The sequence below is a fragment of a genome, unplaced genomic scaffold, assembly GCF_019419815.1.
Source record: "Pyrus x bretschneideri cultivar Hongxiangsu unplaced genomic scaffold, Pyrus_bretschneideri_v1 Contig48, whole genome shotgun sequence".
Classification (NCBI taxonomy): Eukaryota; Viridiplantae; Streptophyta; class Magnoliopsida; order Rosales; family Rosaceae; genus Pyrus; species Pyrus x bretschneideri.
In genome coordinates, this window is record NW_025999785.1 from 710,984 (window position 1) to 737,937 (window position 26,954).

Sequence of the window (26,954 nt, forward strand, 5' to 3'; positions counted from 1 at the left end):
CACCAACGAGTACTACGAGAATATGTTAAAAGAATAAGTCATACGTCTCTCTAGACGATGGTTAACGTAAGTCAAAATCTTTGCCTCTAGGGCATTTTCGTAAATTCACGCTTTTAAAATAAAATAAAAATGTAAAATTTGGAACGGGTTGTCACACTAACCCAGTGTACCAAAATGTTCATACTTAAATATATTGTAATGAATTAGTGGCAGATAAGAAAATATGAAAATACCGAAAAAATCTCTACAAAAATATTTTCTTATATCAAATGCTTACCATAATGAGAATTAAAATTTATAATATTTTCATAAAATTTAAACTTTATAAAATTATAAATAAAAAAAGAGACATTGAATACATATGCTGACATTAAATAGAGTCTAAGGACTAAAATCAATTTTTAATCTTGTATAAGACATTTTTCTAAACTTCATCTTACTTAAGGATTAAAATCTAACTTTCTATAAAATTTTACTAAACGTTTTTTAAAGAAATTGTTTTGTAAAATAAAAATGGCAAACAAAAATTTTCATTTTTGAGTTGAGAATTAATGTGTTTGATAGAATTCGATATTTTTTTTCTATAAAAAAAAAAAACGTTGAATACGTGAGATCAGGTAGAAAGAAAACACTCCGGAGGCAAAGCAATCTCCTCGACGGAATCAAACCCATCTTACCATTCTGGAGTGTGACAAACCACCTCGATCTAGGGTTCGATATGAAGAGCTATGTTTGTCTTCATTTGCACACAAATTATTTTGGTCATTCCAATCCCCTAGGTGCTGTCACGGATTGAGAATCCATAGTCCCACACTTATCCTTTTTCATACGAAAGAATCAAGAAAATTGAGTTTTATAACAAATTGTCTAAAATAAAATGAATAAAGCGATCTGCATTTTGTGTAACTATTTAATATCTTTTGGCCTTATAGCTTAACTTTGATACATGACTTTTACGTGTGCATGACTATAAGTATAAACACTCTCAATTATTTAAGCTACAAGTCTAAATAACTCACATTTCTAGAGACATGAATTTGGTCACAAAATATAAACAATTTAAATATCTTGTACCGAAGCACATAATATGGGTCTTAGCCGATAGGACCCCCAATGGTGAAACCCATCTATACGCCCACTCATCCTTCGGCCCTAGAAGCTGTAAAGTTACATAATGCTAAAGAGATCATATACCACAATGTATTTCCTCTCTAGTAAAAGCAGTCCTCACAAACAGGGGTGCATTGATGTATGGACCATCCATGAGTCCCAAGAGTCGCATGTGAGGACTTATGAGAACCACTCAACAATGGTGGAAAAGAGGAGATCATAGCTGTGCAGATGTTGTACATTTGCATCCCTAGTATTTTAATTGATAAAGAGATGGTGTATTACTTAACTATACTTTTTATAATATATTCATCATTTTTTTTTAAATTCACTATAAATTCAGACGCATTTAAAAACTATTTCGTAAAGTACTAAGAACTCAAAATCATAACTTTTATCACTAACATCAAATTCATTAAAATACGAAAGCTATTTCTAATATTTTGTACGTGATACGTTAAATAAGTATAATTTTTCACTACAAATAAGCACTTATCTATATGATTTAAAATAAATTGCCTAAAATTAGCCTCATCTGCCTATGCCCCTACCTAGACTTTTCTAAGCGCATAGACTAGACCCTACCCAACTAGCGCCTAGTGTACCATGTAGGATCATCCAATGTTAACAGCCATGAATCCGCCTCACAAATACGAATTTCAAGAAGTGGTACATTATAAAAGTCTCTAAAACATATTCTTAGCATTTTTAAAGACAAAATAAGATAAACTTCAGACTTCTTAACCAACATCGTAGTTTCGTAAAGTTGATCACAATGCATTTTATTTTTTATGTCATTTGTTATATCATTTGGTAAGAGTGGAGCTTTGGAGAAAAAGTAGGGAGAGAAAGATAGTTACATGATATGTGCCTTATTTTTCGTTCCACTAACATAAAAGATAAAATAGATGAAAACATAAACTAACATATAACATTTAAAAAAACAAAAAAAAGGCTTCCTACAAAAGCTATATGAAGCTAATATACACAAGTTTTTACTAATCCAGGACATATCTGACCCTTCGTTTTTACTAATCCAGGACATATTTGACCCTTCACAAACTCAACTAGCTAATTGATTAGTTCCACGATGGAGGTTCCAAAGCATCCCAATTTATGAACTCATCTCCTCCCAACTCCATCATAACTCCCATGCCATTCATCTCTATGATATCCTTTTCTCCACAAATTGCACCCCAATTACTCAACACACAACCAGTGGTACTATTAGTACCACTACTACCATTTTCCCACAAATAATCTCCAACACTCCAACCTCCGACCGTCAATGAAGCCAGAGAAGCTTCACCACCACCACCACTGGCAGAACCACTGCCACTACTCGAATCCCTCATGGAGTATCCATACTCAGAAGTAGGCTTAGTGACTGAAGAGGTCAAATTAGCAGATGACAACGATGAGGACGACGGGTGCTGGTGGTGGGCTGGCAAGTTGAGCTTGGCGGAGGAGCCGTAGAGTTTTCTAGCTGCTTCATCATAAGCAAGTGCTGCCTCCGTCGAAGTGTTGAAAGTCCCGAGCCAAAGCCTAGCCCCGCGATTCGGCTCTCGAATCTCCGCTACCCATTTCCCCCACGTCCGCTGCCTCACTCCTCTAAAGCTGCATAAAGCATTCTCCGGCCCTCCCTTCCCTTTCATGCAACCTTTTCTCGACCGCTCCATGCTATCTCCTCCTCCTCCTCCTCCTCCTCCGCCTCTCTTATTTACCACCTTTCTCTCTTCCTTCTCCATGTCCACCACCTGATTAAAAACCCTAATTAGGGTGTTGCTCTCTCCTGTTTGATTGTTTTATATAGAACAAGCGTACAATATTTCTGTAAATTTTTTTGAGTAGGGCAATGCATTGAGGATATGGCACAGTGACCTAAGAATCGTTGAATAAGCACACCCAAATCTGTGGGCAGTTGACATCTGTAAAACAACTGCTTGGCTGTTGCTGTTTCCGTAGCTGTAGCACACGATCCACGATGAACATCAGAACATGTGTTCTAACCTCCAAACAACACCTGTCTAAATTGTTTCAACTACGTTAAGCTTGAAGATATGTGATTTCTGTTTTGTTCTTTTCTTTTTTCGTGCTTAATTTTTCGGTGTTTTTTCAGTCTCCCTTTTTAATTTGATTATTTGTGTGTACAGAAAGACGTGCGCGTACGTAATGTATGCTACATGCGAGAAGACAAGTAGTTTTTTTCCATGTTAGACTTTGCCACGTGGATAAGTATCTTTTTTTCATGTTAGACTTGGCCACGTGTTTAGGTTACACAGGGAAAATAAAATATATGTAGAAAATGAATTAGGGTTTACATAGATATGTAAAAAAAATATAAGAAAAATTAATGAAAAAGGTTTAAAATTTTTGAGTTTTAACAATATGGACAAAATAAAATGTAAAGTGAATAGTACCATGATTGACTTTTTAGTGTAAAAATGTAATTTTTTGTTAAAGTGAACAATACCGATAACTTTTTGTTAAAATTCCAAAATATATAAGCAATTTTTTAAAATATATCTAGCATAAGTGATATAAAATAACAAAAAGTAAATAGTTGTGACAAACAAAATAAAAATCTTACAGTTGTAAAAATCAACTGTAACGACTAAAAGCAGTTTTAAACAAAGTTAATGTATTTACATTAGCCCGATGACATATGTTGGAAGTTGTAACTTTTCAAACTCCACAGCTCAAAGCAGAGTCATGGAGAGACTTCGAGCAACTTGACCTTTCAGCTTTGGATTCACAGCCGACACCAGACAACCAATAGCTATTTGAAATGTGAATTCTAAATCATGATGACAAGATGAGAAGCAGCTAATACATGAGTTGGTCACCACTAACGGAAAACGTTAGGAAGATTACGTTTTGAGAGATCACATGGTAACATCTTTCTAACAAAGCGAGATCTACTTGTATTGGTTGTCTGTATATTTATTAAAGAGATGGTACAACATAGATGATATTTCAAAATATGGTCTTCCTAATGTTGTTCTTATGTAAATTCATTTCGATATGCCATGTTAGCAAAATATCCTTCTAGTAAATAAGTTGAATGTTTTCGAAGAATTTATTGCAGATACTTTCACTGCCTTCAAGCATTAAATTTATTTAAAATATTGCCACCAAACTTCAATTGATTTAGAATTTTGTCACAGTTTTTAAACTTCAAATTACTTACGATAGTGCAATTGTTCATTGTTTGTATCCTTCAAAAATATAACAAGACAAATGTTTGGAATTCTATTGTCTAATCATTTTAAAATGCTCTTGTTGGAGGGTGTCATAATTTATTCGATATAACGATAACATACGTACTATAACAACAACAAACTCAATATAACAGTCGTAACAAAACCTATAACAACTTTGTTAATGATATAACAAAACAAGTTTGATACAACAATAAGCAAATATACAAATCTTATAACATTATATAACAGTAAAAACGAAAACCCAAATATAGAGGACAAAAAAAGGTTTCGGAAACTATGAAATGATAGAGGCTTGCAAATTGTTGCAATGTCCTTTATAGATAAAATTTTGCCTCTACTTAAATGCTTATAGTTTTTTAGATGTTGTCCACCAAGAATGAGTATCCTCTCCGTATCCTCTTTGTGAGGATCCTATAAACAATCAAATCGTGTTTGTTCATCGTACATCGTACGACCAGAAATTATTTAAAATTAAATATGAATAGTACTTGATAAAAACTGACCATACGATATACAATGAACAAACACAATTTGAGGATCCTGAGAATCCTCAACAAAGAGGATCTGGAGAGGATCCTCCTGAGTCCCGCCGGATTACTCTACCAATCCAAGTTTCTAGCACCAAAAACTTGAATCTGAGAATCCTCAATTTGAGGATTCTGAGAATCCTCAACAAACACAATTTGAACAAACACAATTTGAGGATCCTGAGAATCCTCAACAAAGAGGATCTGGAGAGGATCCTCCTGAGTCCCGCAGGATTACTCTACCAATCCAAGTTTCTAGCACCAAAAACTTGAATCTGACAAACGTACTAGTATTTCTCTATCAGGCTAGCTCTGCCCAAGAGCCCCATTCCCTCCAAAGCCCAAACCTCCAAAAGCCCATTAACCTCTCTCATTCCCTCCGACAGTGACGACGATCGCAGGCACACAATAGCGAGAATATAAGCATCCCATAGGCTGCTATTATCGCCTGTTGCACTCTCTCATCACACACCTCTAAAACCCTAACGCCAACTGTGGCAACAAAACTGCTGAACCCGCATTCACCGTCGGATCCTCCATTCCGATTTACCCGCCCGTTTTCCGATGGCGACTCCCACCGAGTCTCTCCTCTCCATCGCCGGGTCGGTCTCCACTAACTCCACCAAGAAACGGGTTCGGATCTTCCGTGATGAAATTCCCGCCGTCCTCAGTAACTCCGGTTAGTGATAAGTTTGGTCCCCGATTGCAATTTCACTGCAACTCCAGTTGGGTTTCTGAAAATTTTTAACTTCGCGCCAACGTCCCAGCATGCATACATTAAATTCATGAAATTTGTGTGTGTATATATATATATATGTATATATATATATAATGTGTGGACATATTGAAGGAAAATAGAACATTAAAACAATAAAGTCTAACATATTTCGTATTACTTTAGTATGTAAAAGTTTGTAGTAATTCGATTTTGATGAACTGTTGAAGCTAATGTAATGTTGTTAATTATCGGTATAAAGAGTACATTTGTTCGGCAATGGCTTTGCTTGCACCTTTTTTGTGTTGTTATATTTTGTTTCTTGATGAAATTTACGTGTTTTTCCGCGATTGTGTCTTTGTTTTACAGAGTTAGCTTAGAAACAGACGCGGAAAACTAGCAAAGCTGTTGAATTTCTTAGAAAAATGAGGACGTTATAATGTATTTGGTGGTTATTTCATTTTGAATAACGAAGCGGAAGAAGATTTAAGTACTAACATTAGTTTACAGAAGTGCTAAATGGAACTAAAGTTTTATGCTTTTTGTCAATTGTGGTTTTGAAAAATTAAACTTTTATTTGCTTTTCCTCCCATCTTTTCTTTTACTGATCTCTTGTGTGAATAGTTATGCACATAATGTTTAACAATACTGGGCGGTCCGCACCTAGATAATATGGTACTGCGATTAGAGTGGGCTTTCTGAGTTTAATGCATAATCCTTTGGGGTTTTGCTTTGAGCTGATCATCCAAGCACATTCTATTTCTAAAGTTACTTGCCATTTGAAATTCTGCAGAAATTGGTACTGAGTCTGTACTGCCGTTGATAGATATAATCTTTCAAACATTGTACATTTACGATGATCGTGGGTCAAGGAAAGCTGTTGATGACATCATTACAAAAGGTTTACAAGAGGTTTCCTTTATGAAAAGTTTTGCGGCAGCCCTTGTTCAGGTCATGGAAAAACAAGCGAAGCTGCAATCACATGTTGGCTGTGATAGACTTCTCCAGTGGTCATGCCTTCTATTGAGTAAGAGTAAGTTTGCCACAGTCTCAAAGAATGCATTGTGTAGAGTTGCCACAGTGCAGGCATTGTTACTCAATCTTGTCATGCAAAGATCTTTCCGTGAGCGAAGGGCTTGCAAGAAGACATTTTGTCACTTATTTTCTCAGGTTTAGCCAGATGAACCTTCTCTTTAAGAACAAGTGTCCTTTCCATAAATTTACATTATTATTTGCTCAATTTTTGTTTGGTTTCCTGTTCAGTCACCGGACATCTACAAAATGTATATAGAGGAACTCAAGGATGCCCGTATCCCATACAAAGATGGTTCTGAATTGATTTGGTTGTTATTAGAGTACTCAAGTACCTCAAGCAAATCATCTTTGTTTGAACAATGCAAGGTGAGGGATTTGTTATTTCATGATCATGTACTGGAGGGGCTAACCCCATTTGTATTTATCTTAAAGTTCATATTATGTGGCTTTATGTGCCAAAGATTTTAACTCATCCTTTGCTTTTTACAGCCAACGTTTTTGGATATATATCTCAAGGCAATATTAAATGCAAGAGAAAAGCCAGCAAAGGGCCTTAGTGAAGCTTTTCATCCACTTTTTAAACATATGTTGCATGAAGATTTTCAAAATATCGTGCTTCCATCTGCTGTTAAAATGCTGAAACGCAACCCTGAGATTGTATTGGAGTCGGTTGGGATTCTGTTGAAATCAGTCAACCTTGATTTAAGCAAGTATGCTGTCGAAATTCTTTTAGTGATATTGCCGCAGGCTCGGCTTGCGGATGAAGGCAGAAGGGTTGTGGCACTGGCAGTTATACGATGTTTGAGCCAAAAGTCAAGTAATCCAGATACTTTAGAAGCAATGTTCAATGCTGTCAAATCTGTAATTGGAGGTTGGTTCCTGATTATTTTTTTACTTTGGAAGTTTTTGAAATGAATGGAACAGAAAGAAAGTAGTAATAAAGAGGGGATGGATTGAGAAAGAAATTATTAACTGAAGGGAACATCATCTCATTGTTAACGAATTTATCATTGTATCATTTTAGCTTCTTCTTTTTCTTCTGTAGGTGTATGGGTAAGGAAGGATTTTTTTTTTTTTTTAATTTGGTGGAAGTTTCTTTCACTTCTGTCTTTTCTCTCTCACTAATTAGGACAAAGAGTGGGGTTAGGAGGTAATTCCGTATCTGCCTACAATCAGTCAGATTAATTTCTAATTAGGGAAAAGCCAAGTCCCCACTATTTTTCCTTTACATTTCCTCATTAGAGCACACTGTTAAGTGACTTCAAATATTCTTCATTAGGGAAAAGCCAAGTCCCCACTATGGTTAAGTTGGTTTTTAAAGTCTACTTGTGTTTTCTTTAATTCACATTTCCATTTAAACAGGCTCAGAGGGAAGACTTACACTTCCATATCAGAGAATTGGCATGATCAATGCACTGCAAGAACTGTGTAATGCTCCAGATGGGAAACACCTTAACAGCCTGTCACAAACCTTATGCAGTTTCCTTCTATCTTGTTATAAGGATGATGGTGAGAAGTGAGCTTGTGGTCTTATATTATTTTGTCTTTAAAACTATTTTCTCCTACCTTTTTTTTACTTAGTATTAAATTTGTTTATTTTATCCTTTTTGGATTTAGATCTTCACTTAGCTTTTGAATTGAGTATCCTGTTCATTTTTGTTTATGTTTAATCTTTGTGGCCAAAGCTTTGGGTGTTTATTTCTGACCAATGTTTTTATTTCTAGGAAATGAGGAGGTGAAACTTGCAATTTTGTCAGCTCTGGGTTCATGGGCAGCAAGATCTGCAGATGCTGTTCAATCAAATTTAGTCTCGTTTTTCTCTTCTGGTATTAAGGAGAAAGAAGCTCTAAGAAGAGGGCATCTTCGTTGTCTACGAGCCATATGCAAAAATACAGATGCTGTTTTCCGGGTTAGCTAGTTGATTAAGTTGTATTTGTCTGTGCTTTGGTTCACTTGATCTTGACCAAGCTATTTGTTTCATCTTGCTGACATTTTAATTTTCTTACTCTAGATATCATCATTACTGGAACCTCTCATCCAACTTGTCAAAACTGGTTTTACCAAAGTGGCTCAGCGTTTGGATGGTATATATGCCTTACCATTAGTTGGGAAGATTGCTGCTGTTGACATCAAAGCAGGTATGGTTATTATTTTGTCATTTACCAATTATTAAATTTATCTTTTATACATTCCAACATGATGCCTGTTCCGTCCCTTTTCCCTTACTTTTCTCTGTTTACCCTCAGAGGAGATTGTTGTGAAGGACAAGATCTGGTCTTTGATATCTCAAAATGAGCCTTCACTTGTACCAGTATCCATGGTAGTTATTCAAAGGCTCATTGGTTTTTAGAAACTATCTTTTTTATTTTCATTTCCTGATATAGGGTATGTTTTGCGCAACAGGCTTCAAAATTGTCGACTGAGGATTGCATGGCATGTGTTGATCTTCTTGAAATTATGCTGGTGGAACATCTGCGGAGGTTATTATTAATTCACATTCTCATTAGTTTCCTATGTTGAAAATTTGTTATGATCTTTATTTGGCACTTTTTTCCCTTCAACTTTCAGGGTACAAGACTGCTTTTCTGTCAGATTACTTTCACAGGTAAATAATCAAGAGCAACACTACTTTGGTTTCTCTGGAAAGAGTTTTGTTTTGTTATTGAGTAATTATCGGTATGTTGCAGTTAATAATCTTTTTCATATGCCACCCATGCTGGGAAGTTCGAAGAATGACTTATGACACAACCAGAAGGATAGTTTCTGCTGCTCCGCAATTGACTGAACCTCTTTTAGTTGAATTCACGAATTTCATGTCTGTAGTTGCAGAGAAACTTCATATTTCAAAGTCAAGGTACAGCTCTTCTTTTATATACACCACTTTTCCCTTCTAATTCTTCCAATTGGTGCCCGTGCAGGCAGAATAAGCTTCTTGAACCTTAACCATCGTTGTTAGGTTCAATTTGTTCTTCTTATGGTTCTTTAGCTTTAGTTGGTGTTGTTAGTTCTTCCTTTCAATCGTATTTAAATATACTAATAAGAACAATTCAAGTGTTCGTAGTGGTTTGAGTGTATTGGCTTGTACATTTAAGTACCCATCTCTGAATATAATTTCTCATATCCTCTCTGATGTGGTCCCTGGGATATAATTTTCAATGTATTGTAGTGAAACAGATAATTCATTGGACACTCAAGTACCATTCCTTCCGTCGGTTGAGGTTTCAGTAAAGGCTTTAATTGTCATATCATCAGTAGCTCTCCCTGCAGCTCCAAGTGCAGCGACACGAGTTTTGTTCTGCGCTCATCATCCATATTTGGTCGGAACTGCAAAGAGAGATGCAGTTTGGAAGGTAAATCTTTCTGTTGATCTTTTGTTATTTAAAAAAAAAAGGTTTTTATGTTGCTTGGTTTCTCAGATTTTTCTGTTTCTTGTTTCTAATCTGAATGCAGGGCTATCTTGTATAATATATTCTTGACCCAAAAATTAGACAATTGTTTCTTCTTCTTTTTTTTTATTTTTTTTATTTTTTTTATTTTTAAAATAAAAAACCTTAAAATAAAAAGACAGTAACAAATTTAAAAAGGAAGTAGGTCTTGGATGGTGAGGTACATGTCAACCAACATTCCTGCTGAAAACATGACCATTAAGAAAACCAAGTACTTGAAGATTACTTCTCTTCCATTCCATGCAAGGCTCATAAAATTCTTGAAACTCATTTGGGAACTGCTTTCCTTAAGTTTTTGCCTATTGACAATAAGTCATGACAGTTAAGAGTTAGGTTTCCTTTCCCTCTTTACAGTTAGGTTTCCTTTCCCTCTTTTACTGGTAAAAGATATCTTTTCATACTTCATAGAGTTGCGTGCCTTCCTATGCTAATTTTCATCTATTGTGGCATAATGAAATTAGAATAGCATTTTTGAGCTGATTGGTTTGGTTCTATTGCTGTCTTCAGAGGCTACAAAAATGCATGCATGCATGTGGTTTTGACATCATTAGCAACATTTTGGCTGATGTGGAGAATTTGTTCAAGGTAAACCAACTAGTTCTTTTGGAGTTTTTTTTTTGTCTATTTTAATTGATGGATTTAATCTTTGTTCATTAGGAATCATGAGGTAGATTTTTTTTTTTGCTTAAATACATCCTGTATTGTTGAATATTGATCTATGAGTCGAACTACCTGATAAAAACTCCATACAAACTGCAGTCAAGTGGAATGTGCTCCAAAGACGCATGAACTTAAACTATTTGCTAAAATGTAATATTGTTTGTTGATACGTGGTAATACTGTAATACCTTCTGTTTAACGTGTACAGAGGTCAGTAGACTGCTAGAGTACTTTTACCTTTCATAGGATGGATGTGAGGTTGCCAACCATTATAAGTCTTAAGAACCATATATATGTATATACAATTATATATAAAACATGCTTTTAAATTTACAATTGTCTGTAAATTGAAATGGTTTGGGATTTTGATATGGTCTTGAGCCAACCTGTAAGTGAGTCGTCCTGTATGCAGTCCATTGTCTGCCTTCCTTTACTCCCAAAAGTTGGTTTCTTCCTTTCATACTAAACTACATAACCCTAAAACTGTGACGCACTACACCAAGCAAACTAATAGGCTAGTTGAGGGTGTGCTTAGCCTAAATAAGACTGTCATCCAAGAACTTGTAGAAGTCTGTTTTGTAAAATGTTGTGTTAGATTTTTCTGAAGTATCCTTAGTCTTGTTTAGGTCATTGGCTAAGTATGGATAGATGTTTTATTGATTCACAACATCATGAGGTTGTATTTTTGCACTGAAGCTTGTGACTAAACCCTTAGTGGCTATCATCTGCAGGGCCTACTGGTGCCGATGTTGTTGTCCAGCACTAATCCATTTGAACAGCGAGCAGCAGTTTTCTCGTTATCCAGTTTGATGTCCATTGCACCTGGAGAAACCTATGCGGAGTTCGAAAAGGTCAATTGCTTATATATGTCTCCGCTTTGATGGATGTTTATGTGTTTAGTCACCAAGATCATGTTAATGAATGCTTACTTGAACTCATTCTCTTTGGCAGCAACTGAAAAATCTTCCATATCGTTTTTCACATGACACACTTTCAGAAAATGATATTCGAGTAAGTTCTTCAGCCATTTATCTTGATATTCCAGCAGTTATATAATTCTTGTTGTGCATTGGGTTCAGTAAGTTGTTTATTTATTTAATAAGAAACATAATCCGTTTTGAAAATTTAGATGGTTTCATGTGTTTTGTATTGTAATTCTTGTTTATTTATTTTTTTGGAGCCTTCATGTTCTCATCTGTTCTAGATATCTTTGTTTGTTGTCGATGTTTGCAAAGATAGGGTTGTACTATTTCTATTTGTATTTGCTATTAGGTTTTGTTTTGCATAATATGGTGGGCAATTATGCAGATATTGGTTTTTGGTAAAATGTCAGTACCTTAGTTATTGACCTTGCCTGATAAGTGTGCTCCGTTTTATGGTCTCCTTGTTAGATGTTTTTTGGGTTTCTTATTCTCCATCTTCTTTTAAGTTAGTACTTTCACCAACTTTTATACACATTTACTGTGTTACGCTTTGTAATTTATTAAAACTTTGTCAATTTACTTTGTTTTGTAGTTTATTTTAAATTTGTTTCCACTTGTAATGTTTCAGATTTTTCATACCCCTGAAGGCTTGCTTTCCAGTGAGCAAGGTGTCTACATTGCGGAGTCTGTCGCTGCTAAGAACATGAAACAAGCAAAGGGTCGTTTTCGGATGTATGAGGACCTAGATGACACGGTACCAAACAATTTCTTTTATTTATTCATTTAGGTTTCCTTTTTTTCGAAAGTAATTCTTAATTCTTATGGTGTCACATTTGTATTTATTGACAGGACCATGGTGGTTCTAATCATGCTGCGAAAGTTGAGCAAACCAATAGTTCTGTGGGTAAAAGGGAAACTGGGAAGTCTGCAAAGAAACCTGGTGAATTATTGTTGCATCTGTTTTTTCACTGGAAATTTTCTGTTTTTACTTTATTTATTTATTCAGTAGCATTACAATATTTTTATTTGCCAGATAAAGGAAAGACTGCAAAGGAGGAAGCACGTGAGGTGCAACTTAGGGAGGAGGCATCCATACGCGAGAAGGTCCGAGATATACAGAAAAATTTGTCTTCCATACTTACAGCTCTTGGGGAAATGGCAATTGCTAATCCTATTTTCGCACACAGTCAACTTCCTTCCTTGGTATGCTTCTAAGATCCAGAATATTTTAAATCTCTGTTAGTTTTTAAGTAGTTCATTGAAATATTTGGTCTGAGTATTTTTTTTCTTTTCATTTCTGGGTTGTCCTCTTCCACTTTTTAGAGGTAAAATTTGTTGATTCTGCTATTTTCAATTCTTTTAATTCACAAACAAAAACTTTTGATCATATTTTTTCACCAATGAGGTTTAGACACTGTATACTGTTAAATGTTCCTAAACTTGCTTAATTTTGTATCACTAGTCACTCGGTTGCTGTGATTTATTTTTCAGTGACATTCAAAAGCAAGTTTGCTGTCAATGTTACTACTTGCATTATGTATAGTTTCTGCATGTCATAATGAATGGGAGAAGTTATATACAATACTCATGTTTTTGAGTTATAGTTAGTCATAGGGGAAAAGTCCTTTTGTTACTATTTTTTAAAGAGTATAATTGGGCTTGCTGATTTGCCTCCATCTCAGTGGTGTATGATCTTTGGCCTTCCTTAATATTGTCAAAAGGAAACATTTTATAAAATCAGGAATTTGATGATTTATTTCTGCCTCCGTCTCTTTTTCTATTGCCTATATCCCTTTATTTCATTTGCCATTTTTTTATGAACTTTGTCAACATATAATATAGTGTGTTAATAGGTTTTTGACCTTTTATCTAATATCAGGTTAACTATGTTGATCCATTGCTAAGGTCACCTATAGTCAGTGACGTGGCATATGAAACTGTGGTGAAACTCTCTAGATGCACTGCTCCACCTCTTTGTAATTGGGCCCTTGACATTGCTACGGCTTTGCGCTTAGTTGTGACTGAAGAAGTTCGTCTTGTATTGGATATGATTCCATCGGTTGGTGAAGGGGAAGCCAATGAAAGACCATCTTTGAGTCTATTTGAGCGAATAATTAATGGCCTTTCTGTATCTTGCAAAACGGGACCTCTTCCTGTAGATTCTTTTACCTTTGTGTTCCCTGTAAGTTTTCCTGCTTTCCTATTTAACTGATTCAACTGTGCTGTGCCTCTCTCTGGCTTATCCCTTTTGATGTTTATGTTATCAGATAATGGAGCGAATTCTGTTATGCTCTAAGAAGACAGGACTTCACAATGATGTTCTTCAGATTCTGTATCTGCACATGGACCCCTTGTTACCTCTTCCAAGGCTTCGAATGATTTCAGTTACTGAATTCTCCTTCGGCACAAATTCTCCTTTTCCAATATTTCCATAGTATCCTTATTTGTTGTTTTTCTTGAACTGGCTTCTTCTTTTTGCAGGTTCTTTATCATGTACTTGGTGTTGTTCCAGCTTATCAAGCCTCTGTTGGACCTGCGTTGAATGAGTTGTGTTTGGGCGTGCCACCAGATGAAGTGGCAGCAGTATGTTATTTCTATTTTTTAATTTTTTTCTTTTTTGTGCGTTGATTATACTCCTCCTTAATTATGCATCTCTTCAGGCTCTGTACGGTGTTTATGCAAAAGATGTTCATGTTAGAATGGCCTGCCTTAGTGCTGTCAAATGTATTCCTGCTGTTACCAGTCGGTCTCTTCCTCAGAATGTTGAAGTCGCTACAGGCATTTGGATTGCCTTACATGACCCAGAAAAGGTTTGGTGTACCAATTATTTTTCTGAAGTGTAGTGTGTACACTTTGACTAATGGATAAGGGTCCCATCTTATGGTTTAAGATGGAGACTTATCTGTATTTTAGACTTAGTTTACAGTTATAAACTTTTGTCCGTTGCTAATGTAGTATATTCTGTTGCCATGCAAATAAGTTTCTAGTCTCATGTGTTTTCTTTATGCTTTTGTTTCAGTCCGTTGCAGAAGCAGCAGAGGATTTATGGGATCGGTATGGGCATGACTTTGGGACAGACTATTCAGGCCTTTTCAAAGCACTTTCGCATATCAATTATAATGTCCGTTTTGCTGCTGCGGAGGCATTAGCTGCTGCTTTGGATGAATGTCCCAATTCTATACAGGTTTGTCTGACTTTAACTATCAAACCTGCATTGACCTTGTTATACCCGTCTCACAAGTATAATGTTACAATAATCACTGTTATGCAGGAGTCTCTTTCTACTTTATTTTCTCTGTATATCCGTGATGCTGGTTTGACTGAGGAGAATGTTGATGCTGGTTGGCTGGGTCGACAAGGTGTAGCCTTGGCATTACATTCTTCTGCTGATGTACTCAGAACAAAAGACCTTCCTGTTGTTATGACATTTCTTATTTCAAGAGCACTGGTAAGATTTACATCCCCTTTGTTTCGAAAGCATGAAGTGTGCATTCAATTGGAAAGAGATATTGTATAGTCCTTGTCAGAAAGGAGAAGTGTTAACTTAACCACTTTGTCAATGTTTCTCAATATGCAGGCTGATCCTAATGCCGATGTTAGGGGAAGAATGATCAATGCTGGTATTATGATAATTGATAAGCATGGCAGGGATAATGTTTCCTTGCTATTTCCCATCTTTGAGAACTACTTGAACAAAAAGGTTTTTCTCCCTTCATAACTAGTGATGGTTGGAAAATTATTGGAGCTTTTAATTCAGGTCATGTCTATTTTTGTGTTAAACGGCTGGAACTGTTGTTTCCATGCCAAGCTACGGCATGAACCTCATAATTTATCTGACATAACAATTTAACTTTAGGCATCAGATGAAGAGAAATATGATTTGGTACGTGAGGGGGTTGTTATTTTCACTGGAGCGTTGGCAAAACATTTGGCAAAGGTGCTGTTATTACTGTTTGCTTTTTAAATTTCATCTCCTCCCTTCCTTTTTCTTTAGTGAGATAGCTTTCTGGAATTCAAGTTTAGCGTTTGTCTGTACTATGGAACAGGATGATCCAAAAGTTCATGTTGTTGTCGAGAAGTTGTTGGATGTGCTAAACACTCCATCAGAAGCTGTTCAACGGGCTGTTTCTGCATGCTTGTCTCCACTAATGCAATCAAAGCAAGTATGACACGTCACACGTCTCAAGCGTAGCTACAATAGTTTTCCTCTTTGATCAAGCTTTGTTTTTTCCCATCAAGAAGTTGTCTTATGACATTGTTTATGTTGATAGATACAATATTGACGTTAAGAGGAAAGCTAATCATATTCTTTTCTCTGTACAAGGATGATGGACCAGCTCTTGTCTCGAGGCTTTTGGATAAACTGATGAAGAGTGACAAATATGGGGAACGCCGTGGAGCTGCTTTCGGGCTTGCTGGAGTGGTCAAGGGATTTGGTATTTCTTGCTTGAAGAAATATGGGATTGTAGCTCAACTACAAGAAGGACTTGTAGATAGGTTGGATTTCTAACCCGGTTTAAGAAGTTGACCGGAATTTCTGTATATGTTGTTGGCAATTATAATTTGTGAGATTTATTATGTTTCTAAACACAAGAATTCCAGAAAATACAGGTCAGGACTGATTAGTCATTGAATGATTGATCATTGTGTTGTTGGACTACCCTTAAGCTAGTATATTCTGTGTGGACAAATAATTGTTGATTCTGAGGTTGTGGAGTTTTCTTTCCTCTTCTCATTGGTTATGAATCTTATGTTGCAACTTCTAGAACAGAAGGGTCTTGCGACTCGAGTCATTTATTGTTGCAAGATCACTTGATCACTCAACGCTTCTGTTTCTTATGCATTTTATTGTTGCTATTTTATTCCTTTTTGGGGATGCGGCTATTCATTTTTGTATTTCCTTTCCATTACAGGAATTCAGCAAAATGTCGTGAAGGTGCTTTACTCGGATTTGAGTGTCTCTGTGAATCACTTGGAAGACTATTTGAGCCGTAAGTGATCGGTTATGTACAAAGAAGTTCTCTATATGGACTTAACATTCACCTGAACTCTCACTCTAACTGTCCTATCATCTTTTTGATGCAGGTATGTAATTAAAATGTTGCCACTACTGTTGGTTTCATTCTCTGATCAAGTTGTTGCAGTTCGTGAAGGTGCCGAGTGTGCGGCTCGTGCAATGATGTCTCAACTTAGTGCGCAAGGAGTTAAACTGGTTCTTCCATCTCTTTTGAAGGTAGTTAACTTATACCTTACCCATATATTTATAAACTTGTTTGAAGTTCCTTAATCATGAAGTTTGTCATTTTAGTCTCTGACAATGATGTATAAATACATTATTTTGATAGGGTCTTGAAGATAAAGCTTGGCGAACAAAGCAAAGTAGCGTCCAACTGCTTGGGGCTATGGCCTATTGTGCTCCTCAACAGCTGTCTCAGTGTCTCCCTAAGATTGTTCCAAAATTGACTGAGGTTTGTCTTTATATGGAGTCATGGACATGAGTTTATGTAGCACTTTTAAAATATGCATATTGTTGTCTTATGCTTTTTTGCACTTGCAGGTTTTAACAGATACACATCCTAAAGTCCAGTCAGCGGGACAAACAGCACTTCAACAGGTTTTTTAAACATTGCAATGAGTTACCTATTTATATCTTATAATCATTGCTAATATTTTTTGTTTTTGTTCTATTCTTAGGTTGGGAGTGTAATAAAGAATCCTGAAATAGCTTCCCTTGTTCCTACTCTTCTACTGGGTCTTTCAGATCCAAATGACCATACAAAGTACTCTCTTGATATTCTCTTACAGGTAAGGATTTGAATGGTGGACTCAGCTATTTTATTATAAGTTTGTTTCCCTCATTTATTTATTTGAATGTTTTGGATTCTTTGCAGACCACTTTTATTAATACAATTGATGCTCCCTCACTCGCACTGTTGGTGCCAATAGTACATAGAGGGCTACGGGAAAGGAGTGCTGAAACTAAAAAGAAAGCAGCACAAATAGTTGGCAATATGTGTTCATTAGTTACAGAACCTAAGGATATGATTCCATATATTGGTTTACTTCTTCCTGAAGTGAAAAAGGTACCATTTTTTAAGGGTGGTATGTTTGACTCTTCTATAGAACTGTTTTCTAAGTACTTGTATGCCCCAAAACTAGGTACTTGTGGATCCAATTCCAGAAGTTCGGTCAGTTGCAGCAAGGGCCCTTGGATCCCTTATAAGGGGAATGGGCGAAGATCATTTCCCGGATCTCGTTCCATGGTTGTTTGATACACTTAAATCTGATAATAGTAATGTTGAGCGCTCTGGAGCAGCTCAAGGGTTGAGCGAGGTCAGTTTTACTCTTTAAAATAAGAAATTATTTATTTATTTTTTTTGTCTGAGCACTTTAAAACTTCTATTGCATCTCATATTAATTGTTAATTTGTAAATGGAAATTGAATGGCATACTTGAAAAGCTGGGAACATGGTCATATGCATATCTGGTAACTTAAATGTATCTTTTTGTATATTGAAAAAGAGTTTTCTTTTGCATTACTTGGTAACTTAAATATACATTGATTTCCTTTCACTCCATTCCCACTAAGTTTAGATCAGCTTTCATTGATAATGTTAATAATTACAAGCCAATTATTTATGCTGTGAATAATAATGTAATAACTTTTTAGGCCATTTATTTCATCCATCGTATGCTGGGTGTGATATCCACACACCTCTTCTTACTTCTCCCACACCTCTTAAGTTTCCGGCCGTCAGATTGGATGAATTGAAGAAGATCAACGGACAGAAATTAATAAGGGTGTGTGAGAAGTAAAAATGGGTGTGTGGATAACACACCCCTTTTTTATTGGTTAATTAAATGATTCTCGACCCATTTTACTTTCAAGGTATTTAGTGCAATATCCTTATTGAAACTGAAATTATAAAAACAGGTCAGGGAAAGAGTATATTTATACATGTACAAGATGGAAAACATGTAATCCATAAGAGTATATATATACATGTGTAAGATGGAAAACATGTAATCCATAGTGTCTATATGATGGGCATATGACAATGATGTTTCTTTATGCAGACATGTATTTATTCTTTCCCTATATACGTGCTATAATTATTTCCTTGCTTTGCTAAGAGACAGTTGATCCAATCCAGGTATTAGCTGCACTTGGAACTGAGTACTTTGAGCTTGCACTTCCTGATGTTATCCGAAACTGTTCTCATCAAAAAGCATCTGTCCGTGATGGATATTTAACATTATTTAAGGTGAAGACAGTATGTTTTAAACATTTTAACTACTACTGCATGTATTTGTTTTACCTGCTCTGATTAATGGTTGCCTTTGCTTGGAAATTGGTTGTAGTATTTACCAAGGTCATTGGGCGTCCAATTCCAGAACTACTTACAGCAGGTGCTGCCTGCTATTTTAGATGGTAAGTACAGTTTGTGGATGGTAGTCTGTAAAATATGGTATCATGTATCACTATAGGACTTTGGTGCACTATTTAAACTTAATGGGAGCTTATACCCTTACAGGTCTTGCTGATGAAAATGAGTCTGTACGTGAGGCAGCTCTAGGTGCAGGGCATATTCTGGTTGAGCATTACGCAACAACGTAAGCACTGCGCTGGTTGATCATTGTGATGTCTCTCGAATGAATTGTTTGTTGGAGCGTCTAGGATATTTGTTCTAGTGTAGAAAATTTATTGAATAACAAGGTAAACGTGGTCCATTGGACCTATATGCTACAAGACGGGAGGTAGCTCTCTCTAGTCCAGTGAACCCGTAATCCTGGTGAAGGTGGGGTTCAATCTTGTGGTTCTTGGACAGTGCCATGGGTTTTACCACTTAAGGCTACTTTGCTCTTTCCGAAATACCAATTTTGTGCTCAACTTAATTATCTATGTTTCCAGGTGGAATGTTGTGTGACTTTGAATATCTTACCATTTTGGGAATAATTGGATTATAAGTGGTCGTTCATATTGCATTCTGGGCTGGGCTACTCATACTTGAGTGGGATGTTTCATATTATGGGATGCTAACCAGACATATATAATGTTTTCATAATGGTTTCCATCTGATGGGTTTTCATTTTGTTTTTGCTGTTTTCCTTTTACTTCCAGGTCTTTACCTTTGCTCCTTCCTGTTGTTGAAGATGGTATATTTAACGATAGTTGGCGGATTCGGCAAAGCTCTGTGGAATTATTGGGTGATCTCTTATTTAAGGTAATTAAGTCTTCACGCTGTTTCCTTTTTTTTTTTTTTTTTTTTTGTTGGGAGTTTCTAAGTCTTGGGTTGCTGAGATAATCTCTGCAAATACAGGTTGCTGGAACTTCTGGGAAAGCTTTACTTGAGGGTGGCAGTGATGATGAAGGTGCTAGCACTGAAGCACAGGGTCGGGCTATCATTGAGGTTCTGGGAAGGGAAAAGCGGGATGAAGTGCTTGCTGCATTATATATGGTTCGAACAGATGTCAGCTTATCAGTTCGTCAGGTAGGGAGAGTATTTATTTGGCACAAGTTCAATCTTTTGTTTTATTTTCGGAGCATACTTAACTTCTAAGTCAAAATTTAACTTATTTCAGGCTGCGCTGCATGTGTGGAAAACTATTGTGGCAAATACTCCGAAGACTCTAAAGGAAATAATGCCAGTTTTAATGAATACTCTAATTGCCTCTCTTGCTTCATCGTCCTCTGAAAGGCGGCAGGTTGCTGGGCGATCACTGGGTGAGCTTGTTAGGAAACTTGGTGAAAGAGTACTTCCATGGATCATCCCAATTTTATCCCAAGGGTTAAAGGATTCTGACGTTGGCAGAAGACAAGTGAGAGTTCTATTTATTTTGCTTATTATGACACTGCATGTTATTTACTAAGCACTCTCATATTATCATTTGGTCTCGTCGCTAAAAAGTGGTCTGTTTTGGAATTGAGCATGGTTGTCTTTTTGTGGTTGTCTAAGCACAGAAATACTAAAGCATCATTTGGGTTATTGCTCAGCCAGTGCACCACTGATTACTATGCTAATACATTTCTAATGCATTTGTGATATCAGGGAGTATGCATTGGTCTGAGTGAAGTAATGGCAAGTGCTGGCAAAAATCAGTTGTTGAGTTTCATGGATGAACTCATACCGACCATTCGAACTGCTCTTTCGGATAGGTTTTGTTTTCTCCTTTATGAAATTTATGAATTTCCAAACCTTTATCTTGAATTCTTTTTGTTTCCTTCAAAATATGGCCTTACATTTTAATTGTTAACAGCATGCCTGAAGTTCGTGAGGCTGCTGGGTTAGCATTCAACACTCTCTACAAGGTTCGTTGTCTATTTTAATATATTTAATCGTAAGGTGGTCATCTCTGTAAAACGTTATAATATGAGTCACAATGTAGAGTGCTGGAATGCAAGCCATCGATGAAATTGTTCCCACTCTTTTGCATGCTTTGGAGGATGATCAAACTTCTGAAACTGCTCTTGATGGCCTCAAACAAATCTTAAGGTGAAATACCCACATACATTTTATGCCTCTCATTCGCCCTCTCTTACTCCTACTTTTCCTGTGCTAAGTTGCTGCATTTTTGTTTTAGTGTCAGGATTTCTGCTGTTTTGCCCCACATCTTACCCAAGCTGGTCCACCTGCCACTTACGTATGTATTTTTTTTTTCTCAAAATTGCTGTGTATATTTCTTCATTGATCTTTAATATAATAATGTCCTTGTTGGTGCTTCTTGTTGACTGAAATTTTTGACATATCCAGTGCGTTTAACGCACATGCTCTTGGAGCGGTAGCTGAGGTGGCTGGACCTGGTCTTAACTCTCATCTTGGTACTGTTCTTCCTGCTTTACTTTCTGCAATGAGTGCTGATGAGAAGGTATGCTGTTGCAATTTGCAATCTTCTGGCTTGTTTAAGAACATATTTCTTTTCTGTTTTTTTTTTTTTTTTGGCAATCACTGTCTGGATGTTTAAACAATCAGGTTGAATTTGACACATTGTTCTTTTCGAAATTCTAGGAAGTTCAAAAGTTGGCAAAGGAGGCTGCTGAGACTGTGGTCTTAGTCATAGATGAGGAAGGTGTTGAATCTCTTTTATCTGAGCTTGTTCGAGCTGTCAGTGAAAGTCAGGTATTAAGTTGTTTTACTAACAATGTAATTGAATGCTTTGGTCCTGTTTATAACTTTATATCCCCCTCACTCTATTGTATTCATGGTTTCAGGCTTCAATTAGAAGAAGTTCCTCGTATCTTATTGGCTATTTCTTCAAAAGCAGTAAATTATATTTGGTTGATGAAGCTCCAAACGTGATATCTGCCCTGATTGTTTTGCTCAGTGATTCAGATTCAGCTACTGTGGCGGTATGTACTACAAATCTTTCAGGTTCTGTTATTGAATCCAAGTACATAACATTGTATGTTACCTTTTGTTCAACAGGCTTCTTGGGAAGCTTTGTCAAGAGTTGTAAGTTCAGTTCCCAAGGAGGTACTTCCTTCTTATATTAAATTAGTACGAGATGCTGTATCTACATCCCGGGATAAGGAGCGTAGAAAGAAGAAGGTGGGCAATAGTTTAGATTGTTAAGTATTGCAGCTACTTTTGTTCAAAATAACTTCCGTATGTTGTGTATTCTAGATGCTTCCGGTGAATGGCCTATTAACTGGAACATGTTATGTTTGTGACCTTGCAGGGAGGACCAATTCTCATTCCTGGGTTTTGTTTACCAAAAGCACTTCAACCGTTGCTTCCAATATTTATCCAAGTATGCTAGCTATTATTTTCCTGGATGCTCAATTCAAATGAAAGGCAGTATATTGTTCTCTTGTTGTACGTTTGTTCATTCTTTTAGTTAACGACCAATAGTGCATCATTATGGCTAGCGTGTAGTGGTTTGGAAATGCACTCATTCCTATGTTTAAGTTCATAAGAAAAAGAAAGAATCCTTTTAGAAACTGCTTCATGGGTTTTGGTCCCTTGTCTGTTGTTTTATGGACTTCTCTTCTGCTTTGCTTGTCTTGTCTTCTTTTGTTCTAATAAAGTTGTGTATCTATTGTGCCTCAAAAGAAAAAGAAGCTTTTACATCATTATAGCTAGTGTGTTGTCCAATACGCGCTCCCATTACTTTTTGGGCATTAGATTTTAAACTATAACCTGTTCTGCCTTTAGGGTTTGACAAGTGGATCTGCTGAACTAAGAGAGCAAGCGGCTCTAGGTCTCGGTGAACTTATCGAAGTGACTAGCGAACAGGCACTGAAAGAGTTTGTCATCCCAATTACAGGGTATGTATCATTAAAGAATGGTAGATGAACTTTGTTTCCTAAATTTGATGTCTCATTTTTGACCTCATTGATATCATTGTGAAAGTCATGTTGCCTTTTACTTAAAAACTTGGCATTGGATTGATGTCTTGATTAATGTAATGATTTTGTTTGCGTATTACTCAAGTTTTGTAGAGGCTGTAGTAATGAAACATCCGCTTATATTTATAGTTTTTCTCTTTGTCTAATCATTGGGATCCTCAGTAATCAAACTCATTGTACTTTTTCTTTGTATGAAAGAATACTGAGGAAATAGTCTGTGTGAGGCGAACTCTAGAAAATATTCATGGTCTTTATGGTATTACAAGCTTCGTATATTGAATTCAGTTCTGTCCAATTGACATTGTTTGGCTTTCATATCCCCCTTCCCTTAGTGTTTATTAGTGTAGATTCATATCGCATGTACTAAAGTAAAACATTGTTTGGTTTTCATGACCCAGGCCACTATTATTCTGTAACTGAACCTGATATATGCTGGATGCTAACTTTACATAAAACCCCAGTTCCTCATGTCTCTGTTTTTCCAAAAATCTGACTGGCTATTATTGGATTGTAATTGCAGGCCTCTTATCCGGATAATAGGTGATCGGTTCCCTTGGCAGGTGAAGAGTGCGATTTTGTCCACCTTGACAATCATGATAAGAAAGGGTGGAATGGCATTGAAACCTTTTCTTCCTCAGCTTCAAACAACATTTGTAAAGTGTCTACAGGATAGCACAAGGTTGGCTTATAGTACAATCTTCTAGTAGTGTTTTGCTAATGTATGCTTTTTGGTTCACGGGTCCTCGATTTGTAGTTATTCTTTCCTTTAAATGGTGCTTGTCTTAGTAGTGATATCTCAGCTAATGTCCCTGGTGTGAAAATTGCTATAATCATAATGATTTCAATTCAACCGCTTATGTTTTAAATTTTCATATAATTCCATAGTTGGGGCATTAGTAGTTCAGCTTGTTTCTTCCATATATTCTGCTTATTAGATACTTTTCAAGTGCAGAATCGTTCGTTCAAGTGCTGCCCTTGCACTCGGAAAGCTTAGTGCTCTCAGTACCCGGGTTGACCCTTTAGTTGGAGACCTCCTTTCCAGTTTGCAGGTAATTGTTAGTTAGGATCTTCTTCGTGCACTTAAATTTAATTGTTAGTTAGGATCTTTCATGCACTTAAATTTCAAAACCCGATTGAACAATCTTTCTCCTTTCACTGTCAGGCTCCGGATAGTGGGGTTCGGGAGGCATGTTTGTCTGCTCTTGAAGGTGTCCTAAGGCATGCTGGAAAAAGTGTGAGCAGTGTTGTTAGAACTCGTCTCTACTCGCACCTGAAGGATTTGATTCATCATGATGATGACCAGGTTCGGATATCTGCAGCAAGCATTTTGGGCATCACATCCCAGGTATGTCGTGGATAATTCTGGATTAGCAATTACGGATTCTAGAGTATTTTTCACTTAATCATGAAGTTCAAGATTCTGTATCTGCTATTTTTTTTATTAATTTTTTTTATTTATAAATGGTTTTCTTTATTGTTGATCTAACTATTCTCTAATAATTTTCAGTACCTAGAAGATGATCAACTGACGGAGCTGCTTCAGGAACTCTCTGATTTGCCATCATCTCTTAGCTTGTCTGCCAGGCATGGCTCCGTACTCACAATATCATCCATGCTCAGGCACAACCCTTCCACTATTTGTTTGTCTCCAGAGTTTCCATCTATCTTGGACCGGCTTAAAGACGCCTTGATTGATGAGAAGGTATTTAATCCTCATAGTTGCATTTTTTTTAAAAAATTTTAATTAATTTATGCTTTACAAAGTAGTGACATTCATTTCTTCAAACAGTTCCCCCTGCGTGAAACTTCGACCAAGGCATTTGGGAGACTTCTGATTCACAAGCTCCGAAGTGATCCTTCTAATAAATCACTCCATTCGGAAATAATATCGTCCTTAGTGTCAGCTTTGCGCGATGATTCTAGTGAAGTTAGAAGAAAGGCATTATCTGCTATAAAACGAGGTTCCAAGGTATGTGCTTTGTGCTTTTGGAATTGCATCAAGGAACCGTGTATATAATTAAGGACTTTGTGCACAATTTGTATTACAGGAAAATGCTTCTGTTATTTTGGCTCATATCAATATTATTGGACCGGCTCTTGCTGAATGCTTGAAAGATGGAAGTACTCCCGTGAGACTTGCTGCGGAAAGATGTGCTCTGCATGCTTTCCAATTGTCAAAGGGTACTTTTTTCTTCTCAACGTGTACTGTTTTACTGCTATTGTTACAGTGTTTCTGCAAGAAGATTTCAGCTGTAAGAGCGTTTCGGTTTCACATTTTCCAGGTCCTGAAAATATTCAAGCTGCACAAAAATTCATCACAGGCTTGGATGCCAGAAGAATATCGAAGCTTCCTGAAAATAGGTATATATAGATACAAAAGAAAATAATATACGGCGATGGATTTTACCAGTGCTTGATATATAACAAAAGACATGTTAGTTTACCATTATCGTTTCCCTGCTCTGGTTTTGATCATTGGTTTGAAATGCTTGTTACGTCTGGAAAAATGCAGCGATGATAGTGAGGATGGTGAGGACACGGCAAGTGGCTGAAAAATCGTTTCTTTCCAAAGCCGATGTTTTGTTTTGTTTTCTGCTACTTCAAGAGTGGAGAGGTATAGACAATCCATATGTTTGGGGTGCCTGCAGAAGTTTTCATGGCACCTTTCGATCACAGAACCGCGGATATACTGAGATATCAAAACCATAGAGGCCAATTTACCCAATTTTCGTTTGCTGGGTTGTTACAAGTTCAAAGTAATTGTGAATTGGGTACAATCAAGGATCTTGAATGGAACGAGAGCGATGCGCTTCGGCTTGCCCTTTTTTGTAAGCTACATTTTGTAATTTCATACGTGATCTCTCAACAAATTTTATGCCACTTGTTTTTCATTACCTCATCAACTACAGCCACTGGAATCGCTCAATTGACCATGGCAAATGTTGGCGACCATGGTTTTTTTTCTTTTTGCGCCCCTTGATCGGAGAGGGTATGAGTTTGTAGCAGAAGAATCTCTCCGACTACTATTCCTCGCGACGTCATCGCTATAGTCCCTTTGGTGGAAGTTTAGGGTGAGGACTATACTTAGTCGCAGTTGAGATCTCTATCAAATTATATCCTCCCTTGAATTTATTAATTTGTCGCTAAAAGTAGTCCCGCTGTAGGATATGACAAACGAATCGCAAAATCTGAAAATTTTGTGAGAAAATGTTGAGAGTCAAAGGGGAATAATATTTCGGCTTGCGCTTAGTACTTCGGAATTATGATATTGGTCTCTAAACCAATGGCATGCACGAAGTTACTTTTTGTTTGAAGACATAATTTAGTTCTAGCATCTTGTAGGCTATGGTTGGGTGATGGACTAAGTCACAAGGGATTCAAGCCAAGTGAGAAGAAATACACTGCAAAATGGTAGAAATAAAAGATTAGAAATGCACTGCATGACCGTTATAAGGGTAATCAGTTCTCAACCTATGATGAACTGATTTTGGCCACGCACAGATGGCTTTGATCTTACGATGTGTGGATGTGAATGGTACTCCTGTAAAAGTACGTAGAAGTTGCAATATCTAAATGTGAATAACACATCAGAACAAGAAAAAATTTCAAGACAACCAGTTTTGGAAAGGAAGACGGTGAAGATGGTTGCTCCTTGTTTAGATGGTGATTTGCGTTTATGGTGGGATCAAATGAAAGAGTTTGGGCAACAATAAGATAAAAATCCTTTTCAAAACCTAGCGTTGATTGAAGCGACTAATTATTTGTTCATAGTTATGTAGGTGCAAATGTATTGGCCTCTACTTGACAAAAATCTTTAATTTTTGCCCATATTTCTAATTAATAGGTGCAAATGTTTTGGCCTCTACTTGTTCATAGTTTTGCAGTGATTTTGATTATTGATCGTCATATTTTAATCTTGTTTATGGAAATTAATGATATATATTCACCTAAGTACATTGAAAGTTTG

At 36.6% G+C, this 26,954-nt stretch overlaps 2 protein-coding genes across 3 annotated transcripts; one reads left to right on the plus strand and one right to left on the minus strand.

Moving 5' to 3' along the window:
• Positions 1 to 1,936: 1,936 nt before the first annotated feature.
• LOC125470100 (dehydration-responsive element-binding protein 2D-like) lies at positions 1,937 to 3,194 on the minus strand. Its single transcript, XM_048568596.1, has one exon. It carries the CDS (start codon positions 2,856 to 2,858, stop codon positions 2,190 to 2,192), a length of 669 nt encoding a protein of 222 aa, XP_048424553.1. The 5' UTR covers positions 2,859 to 3,194; the 3' UTR covers positions 1,937 to 2,189.
• A 2,107-nt stretch (positions 3,195 to 5,301) lies between these two features.
• LOC103968114 (protein ILITYHIA) lies at positions 5,302 to 25,886 on the plus strand. 2 transcript variants are annotated; one of them, XM_018642335.2, is made up of 59 exons: positions 5,302 to 5,540; positions 6,370 to 6,746; positions 6,840 to 6,977; positions 7,101 to 7,482; positions 7,974 to 8,120; positions 8,336 to 8,520; positions 8,623 to 8,749; positions 8,858 to 8,931; positions 9,015 to 9,091; positions 9,180 to 9,216; positions 9,299 to 9,465; positions 9,778 to 9,961; positions 10,565 to 10,642; positions 11,449 to 11,568; positions 11,669 to 11,728; positions 12,269 to 12,394; positions 12,490 to 12,580; positions 12,674 to 12,843; positions 13,520 to 13,822; positions 13,908 to 14,024; positions 14,122 to 14,223; positions 14,301 to 14,450; positions 14,660 to 14,824; positions 14,912 to 15,088; positions 15,218 to 15,340; positions 15,497 to 15,577; positions 15,687 to 15,803; positions 15,965 to 16,137; positions 16,554 to 16,631; positions 16,726 to 16,873; positions 16,986 to 17,108; positions 17,198 to 17,254; positions 17,335 to 17,445; positions 17,532 to 17,723; positions 17,800 to 17,973; positions 18,795 to 18,905; positions 19,003 to 19,072; positions 19,176 to 19,254; positions 19,763 to 19,865; positions 19,962 to 20,132; positions 20,224 to 20,460; positions 20,691 to 20,797; positions 20,899 to 20,950; positions 21,028 to 21,134; positions 21,223 to 21,282; positions 21,393 to 21,507; positions 21,648 to 21,758; positions 21,851 to 21,988; positions 22,065 to 22,187; positions 22,318 to 22,389; positions 22,794 to 22,906; positions 23,508 to 23,666; positions 23,940 to 24,036; positions 24,150 to 24,332; positions 24,495 to 24,689; positions 24,777 to 24,956; positions 25,036 to 25,168; positions 25,270 to 25,348; positions 25,500 to 25,886. In XM_018642335.2, exons 1-59 carry the CDS (start codon positions 5,426 to 5,428, stop codon positions 25,537 to 25,539), a joined length of 7,881 nt encoding a protein of 2,626 aa, XP_018497851.2. In that variant the 5' UTR covers positions 5,302 to 5,425; the 3' UTR covers positions 25,540 to 25,886. The 2 variants fall into 2 exon arrangements, with proteins under 2 accessions (XP_018497851.2, XP_048424531.1); XM_048568574.1 differs by having other exon boundaries at positions 7,974 to 8,054.
• The last annotated feature ends 1,068 nt before the right edge of the window (positions 25,887 to 26,954 follow it).